This window comes from Sinocyclocheilus grahami, unplaced genomic scaffold (assembly GCF_001515645.1).
Source record: "Sinocyclocheilus grahami isolate Dianchi unplaced genomic scaffold, SAMN03320097.WGS_v1.1 scaffold456.1, whole genome shotgun sequence".
In the NCBI taxonomy this organism is placed as follows: Eukaryota; Metazoa; Chordata; class Actinopteri; order Cypriniformes; family Cyprinidae; genus Sinocyclocheilus; species Sinocyclocheilus grahami.
The window spans coordinates 1500956-1508332 of NW_015505635.1; the positions used below are offsets into that span (position 1 = coordinate 1500956).

At 38.4% G+C, this 7377-nt stretch overlaps 1 protein-coding gene across 3 annotated transcripts in view; it reads left to right on the forward strand.

Moving 5' to 3' along the window:
• The window catches only part of LOC107552724 (ran-binding protein 3-like), a 22011-nt gene continuing 14634 nt past the window's right edge, over nucleotides 1–7377 (forward strand). For all 3 annotated transcript variants that reach the window (XM_016234694.1, XM_016234695.1, XM_016234696.1), the window contains exons 1-5: nucleotides 1–53; nucleotides 2684–2739; nucleotides 4352–4388; nucleotides 6366–6452; nucleotides 6608–6679. In XM_016234694.1, the coding sequence (XP_016090180.1) occupies nucleotides 32–53; nucleotides 2684–2739; nucleotides 4352–4388; nucleotides 6366–6452; nucleotides 6608–6679 (274 nt within the window). In that variant the 5' untranslated portion in view covers nucleotides 1–31. The remainder of the gene's footprint in view (nucleotides 54–2683; nucleotides 2740–4351; nucleotides 4389–6365; nucleotides 6453–6607; nucleotides 6680–7377) is intronic.

Here is a 7377-nt window from a genome sequence, read left to right on the forward strand (position 1 = left end):
GGTGCATTGTGGGCGTGCACGGAGAAGTAAAATGGCGGACTTGGCGAACGAAGGTAGGCAACCGTGTGAATCCGCAAAAGGAGTAAAATAAAGCAAATAAGCCGCCACCATGAGCCGTACACGCCATAATAGCGTCGGTGAGAGCGCCACGGGTGTTTGTGACCCGGTCTGCGCGCTTTCGCGGCTCTGAGCTGGAGTGTGTGTGGATGTTTAGCACAAGTTAGCCGATGAGTGTGTTAGCTTCGCGGGCTAAGCAGCGCACTGACAGACCGTGTGTGTGTGTTGTGCTGCTAGCGGACTGACCTCGGTGTGTTTCTCTTTTTGATTTTTAGGCGGGTGGAAACGCACGCGCTTCGCCCCGATGCGCTCGCGTGCTAACTTACACATCCGCGCGCACGCTGTGAAATAATAATTCATTTCATGCGTAATTACAAGGGATTCAAGAATGACGCTTTTCTGTGAGCATGCTAATGCATGAAGGATTAACATATGTATCTTTAGCATGCATTTCAGTATTTCAAATATGTGGCAGAAATGTTCTGTATTATGCATCTAACGTTACATTAATACTATTAGGATATCTTTTTCTCGCATCGTGCCATTTCAATCTAATCGTGGTTTATGGGCTTAGACGTCTATCTTTAGCCTGTCTGGATCAGTGATATGTGCAGTTTGTGAATTGATATTTAATTATTTAACCTTTTTTTATTGAGACAGTCCAATGCTTAACAATTAAACGTATACAGAAGCGAAACGAAAGCAAATGGTGGGTGTGGTAGTGAGTTGCTCAACTCGTGGTTGGTTTCGATCTGATCTGGATGCACGGTCTTTTTTTGACGTTATTCCAATAAATGCATCGATTTATAGTCTGAAAACGGAGTCCGGAGCAGGTGGCGGTGTTCCGCTCACGGGCAAGCCGGCTGTCGGTGCCACTCTCGCGGCTTGTGGCGTTACCCAGCTCCGCTGCCTGTGCTAATGCAGGCCCGCTCACCCTCCTCCTGGCCTGGGGTGAAATGCAACCCCATGCACACATGATTTCCCCCCCTTTAGGGCTCCAACGTCCTCCAATACAGCAGCCTTGAGTGGTGAGATCACCCATCGGTGGATGCCTCACCCCTTGACCTAATTACATTGATGTGCACGGGTTTACAGTGCTGAATGAGCCACCCAGATGACTGTGATTTGTTTTGGGGAAAGCAGCTGTTTAGTGGTTTGCAAATCATCTTAAACAGGCTTTGTACTCTTCCTTATGAATGATTGTTTTATTAGCCACCAAATTTGTTGCTGTCAAAGTCCTGCAGCTAAAGATACTGGACGTGTTAACCAGATCTTGTGTCTTTGTTTATTTACAAAGCATGACGATCATTTTAAAGCCTTTTAATTGAGCCAGAAGTGTCTAGGGTTTTATTGGTTGGCTTGAGGTGAGAAGAAATAAGATAACTTATTTGACAACACTGTTTAGAGACTGTTTGGCTTGCCGGGGCTGGTTACTAACCCCATTTGATCAGATTACCAGAGGCTTGTGATGGCAAGGACATACTCCAGGTTGCGGTTTAAAAAACTAGCAGTTGGTTGATGGGGCGTTTCAATGCAATGGACAACATTAATAATGTATTTCTTATGCATTTGGGAGACGCTTTCATCCAAAGTAATATGCATTGAACGTTTACATTTGTATTAGTTCATGCATTCTCTGGGAATCAAGCTTGTGCCATGCTTGTCTGAGCTACGTGAATGTTAGTTGCTCATATGAAATTATTAGAATATGCATTTGGTGACTTTCGCATTCAGCACTTCAAGTGCAATGGCACTTCAAAATTACTTGGCATAATGCACACCTTATTTACATCTAATTGTGGTTTCCTCTCTATAACAGAGATTGCTTTCCTTTCATTTGGTTCTTTATGATTATGATTATTTAATGTAGCATTTCTGTAAAATGCCACAGTTATGCTACAAGTTTTATTTATTTATATTTTTGGATTAACTATCGAAAAATAATTAATGTGGGTATTTATTGGACATTGCAGTCTTTTGTCAAATAGTTTTTTTAAACAACAAGCTACTGGAGGCTATGTGTTAGTTATTTTATAATTATCTGTTAACAAGTATTTTTATGCATGACACAAATGCCTCAGACCCCCTTTATCAACACTGTAAAAATGACTTGGAAACAATTATTACTGTGTATTTAACAAGGAAATACTATTTCATTCTTTCTACAAAATTGCATGTTTAATTCAATTTTTTGCTTGCCATTTCTTTGCTTTATTATCTACAGGCAAAGCTGTCAGTTGATTGTTGCCTTTAACACAGTGGGAAATAACTTAAAATTGACAGATTGGGCATGGATAGTTCTGATCTGCGGTTGTTAAACTAAGATTTGACGTTAAGCATTTGCTTTGGATGCTTTTGGCTAGTTTGAGTCATGACCTATCCTCAAATAAACCATTTTAGGAAATGACCTATTTTGTGAATGATAATCTTGTGACTTTGGATATTTGTGTGTAATGAAGGGCGAAACTTGGATCGATCTGAACTAACATTAGTACATCGCAGCTGAGCTGTTTTCTTGCTTAAAGTAAAATGAGTTGAAACACCAGCTTAATGTAGGATTTTGGAGCGGCGTACTGGGATTGTATCTATTTCCTGCTCATTTTCTTTCCGTTTTTCTTTTTAACAGAGAAGCCTGCCATAGCTCCTCCAGTGTTTGTGTTTCAGAAGGACAAGGCACAGAAGGTTTGTTCATTCTGATTCTTCAAGGAATAATTCATTAAATGGTCAAACCCGTTGTTTTCTTTATTTCTTGCAACATTTGCCCTGACTGTAAGTGGAGAACAACATTTATTTACGTATGTATGTATACATACCAGTTCTGATTATTTGTATGTTTATATGTCCAGTAAGCAATATGCAGAACTGATATTTAATGTTTTAGCAGCAGCAAGAACAATTAAATTAACAATAAGGACAAGTACGTCTTTGCATAATCTAAGCACTTTGCATAAATGTGATTCATTTTAAATTACGGTTTAAAGTATTGGGTATACAGGAGTGAATATTAGTTGGTCACTCTAGAGTTAGCATTTTGGTTGAACATCCTCATCTCTAAACTGTGTTTTAAGGTTCACTGAGTTTAGTAAGCTCAGTAAAATGAAAGAAATAGCCACCTGTCCTGGCTCTTTATTGTGTTTACTAATAATAATTCTACAAAAACAACTACTAAACAAAAAAACATGAAATGCATTACATTAGAATCACCGTCTTGCATGCAGTTCTTGAAACTGCATTTATAAATGGTGCCATATATTGATGTGTCCAATATTTCAAAACTAATATCCACTTAAGAATAAATGACTATTTTAATTTTAGGGCGAACTACTCCTTTAAGCATTTACTCACACTCAAGTTGTTCCAAACCTGTATAAGTTTCTTTCTTCTGCTAAACACAGAAGATGATATTTTGCAAAAATGTTGGTAACCAAACAGTTGACGGCAGCCATTAACTTCCATAGTTTTTTTTTTTTCTTCTGCATACTGTGGAAGTAAATGGCTACCATCAGCTGTTTGGTTACCATCATTCTTCAAAATATGTTTCTTTTGTGCTCAACAGAAGAAAAACTCGATAAAATATTGATAAAACCGTCTGTCAGTCCATCTTCAACTTTAGTGGCATTGTGTAATTTCTGCTTTGCTAGAGGCACCAAACAGCATTGCAAAAATTAATTTTAAACACTCTTTTCCACCATTCTCTAGTCCAAAAGGAAGTTATACTGCAAACTCAAGTCATTGGTTGCAATTGCATTTCCATTTGGTGGCTTAGAAATGATATGTTGCAGCTTTAACTGCTGTTTTTAGAAGCCATGATATTATGAATTTTGTAGTTGCCAACCAAACAAACCACTTTCCCATAATAACCTGAGGATGTTATGATGGAAGACACTTACTGGGAAATATTAAATTTAACTTTGTGTTTTATTACAATAACAAAACAGAAATTTTCTCAATAAACACTCTGGCAAGGCATGAAAAGTTTCACCTGGTACCTGCCAAATTTTAGCATTGGCAAGTAATTTCACAAACTCAGCTGGCCAGTTTGGCTGGTAGTAAGATGAATTTCAGCTGCCGACTGACTAGCACAGATACAAATCACCCTCAAAATGTGATTTCCCCAAAGCAGTTTAAGCAAATTAAACAAACTCAGCATTTCAGTGGGATGGGTTTGGCTCTGGTGAGAAATTATTTGAAAACAGGGCTGTTTACGATGTTGTTTTCCATTGTACAGTGTGTTTCTCTGTGATGTAGTCCAGTTCTGTGTGACCACATTAATTTATGTTTTTGCCTGTTCCAGAGATCCGCAGATGGGTCGAGTGCGGAGGACGGGGACGGTAAGTTTGAAACGTTTTTTTGTTTCTAGTGATGCATCGAAGTAAAAATTATTGGCTGCTAAAAATTGTGGACATTACACACACTATTTTTCCCAGGGTACTTGCTTTTTTTTTTTTTTTTTGGAGAACCTGTTTTATGATGTGCCAAAAACAGAACCGAAACTGATTCAGAAAACAAACTGATTTGTGTATTACAAAAGCACATTTGTTCCTTACAATATATTGCATAAATTGTTACTCTCACTGTCTATATAAATGCATAGGACAGACAAATGGATGTGCACTCTCTATATCAATCAGTATCCCAGAGGAGTGTCTTGTAAAATGCAAATATGTATTGAATTTTAAATTTAAATTATAATCACGTTTGCATATTGACTGCAGTATTCTTGCCATAGACGTGTGTTAAATTGTTGTGCACTCTTTTAAACCTGGACAGCTTCACATGCAATCTGCTTTCGCTCTGTCAGTTTCTTTTATTGAATTGGTTAATGTTTCGTTAAATTTTTTTGGCCAATATTTGTCTTATTTTTAGTGGCTAAAATTGTGATGCATGCTTGAGTGTGTAAAAAGTTGCGATATTATTTTGGGGTTTAATGCAATACAATTTTTTTAATGCATCATAAATAGTCTCAGAAATTATAAAAAAAAATGCCCTGTTTGTTACTCTCAAAATAAAACCTTCAACAGCCGATAACAGAAACATTGACGTGGAGCAAACACATTGTGCACATGCAACGATTCAAGTTTTTAATATTTTGTGTAAACACCCACTGATGATGATGTTTTGCTGGAATGGAACTTGTATATGATATGTGATGAGATGTAGACAGTGAGACACTAACACAACGTCTCATGAAATATATTGTAGGATGCAGATGTGCTTGTATCATCCAGACGTTGGTTGAGAGTTATTTGGAGGTCATTGTCTTTAAAGGAATGGTTCACCCCAAAATTTACATTTTTCACTACCATGGCTTCCCTGATGTAGATGAGTTTTTTCATCAGATTTGGAGAATCTTGGCATCATGTCACTTGCTCACCATTGGATCCTCTGCAGTGAATGGGTGCCGTTAGAATGAGTCCAAACAGCTGATAAAAACATCACAATAATCCCCACCACTCCAGTCCATCAGTTAATGCCTTGAGAAGACAAAAGCTGCATGTTTCTAAGAAACAAATCCATCAAGATGTTTTTAACTTAAAACGAATCCTCTATCCATATTATTGCTTTCTCTTGTGAGAAAGTCATCTAATCTGAATCAGGAGAGAAATCTACACAAATCAAACACCGTTTACAAGCCAAAACAATCCTAAACAGCTTTAAAAAAATATATGGGTGGATTTTGATGAGAGAGACAACAGGAGATGGGCTTTTTCTCATTTTGTCCCAAACCGACAGTTTAAACACTTTAATGATGGATTTGTTTCTTACAAACACACAGCATTTGGCTTCACAAGACATTAACTGATGGACTGGAGTGGTGTGGATTACTTGTGGATTATTGTGATGTTTTTATCAGCTGTTTGGACTCTCATTCTGACGGCACCCATTCACTGCAGAGGATCCGTTAGTAAGCAAGTGATGCAATGCTACATTTCTCCAAATTTGTTCTCATGAAGAAACAAACTCATCTACATCTTGGATGGCCTGAGGGTGAGCACATTTTCAGCAAATTAGCTTTTTTTTTTTTTTTATAATGCGTTAATTGACTTAATAAATGTAATATGATGTCCTATACAGATGTCTTTATTTTTACATCCTCTGCATCCTTTTGTCATTTCTAAAGTCACATCAGTTGATGGTAGAAGTCAGTACAATTGCACAAAAATTGTTAGAACATTATTAGAATAATTAGTTATTGCAAAAGGCTAATTTAAATCAAGCATTTTCAGTTCTCTGCGCTGTGCCCTGAATTTTAGTGCTCCACTAGTTTTAGTTTCTGATTGATCTATTGGTTGAATTATGCTCTCCAGATTCAGATCGAGATGATGGCGAGTACTGTCCTCCGGTAAAGAGAGAGAGGACCTCATCTCTGACCCAGTTCCCCCCGTCACATTCAGGTGAGTCTACAGCGATCCTTGTCACTGCAGTGGATTGGCACTGTTCACTTTGAAGAGGGTGGATTCTGAGTATTATTTGGCTGATTTTTACTGAAGGTGAGACACTCCCATATGATCCTCTCTTTCTTTCGTGCTTTCTTTGTTTCCTGCAACAGTTCCCAAGAATAATATCTTTATGCCCTCAAGTTTATGCCAGTCTCCAACTGGTAATTCAGACTCGGAGCCAGGTAAGAACCAGCCGCCTTTTCAATCCTTTCTGGCTACTATAAAGATTTAAACTTAAAGGGGTCATATGATTCTATTTTAAAGATCATTATTTGGTGTAACAGAATATGTTGACATGCTTTAATGTTCAAAAAACATTAACATAAAACATTAATGTTCATTCAGAAAATTTTTCAAATACTGTACTTTATTGTAGGTCCTCTATGCCCCGCCTCTCTCAAACGCTTCGTTTTCTACAAAGTCCCTCCTTCCGACAAGCGCAGTCTGCTCTGATTGGCCAGCTGACCCAGTGCATTGTGATTGGCCGAACACTGCAAGCACATGTCGGAAATGTAACGCCCCTTACCATAATCGCGAGCTTCATCTTTCAAAATAAATGTAAAGACAGAGCCCGAAAGGGGAACAGAGTCGCGTGACAGACACAGTGATGAAGCTGGTATGTGTTTGCAGTACACAAGCCACGGTTAAGACTGCTGACTCCACTGTGATGTGTCTTGCTCTCTCTCGCTTTCTCTCTCTCGCTTTCTCTCTCTCGCTTTCTCTCTCTCTCTCTCTCTCTCTCTCTCTCGCACACACACACGATACGCAAAACTCTGCATTTGAACAGTCAATAGCAAATACATAATAACAAAACAGTCGCTGATTCAGAAGCGCCAGATTGTCAGAGCAAAGTCAGAATGACCTCCTCTCCTAGGTTCAC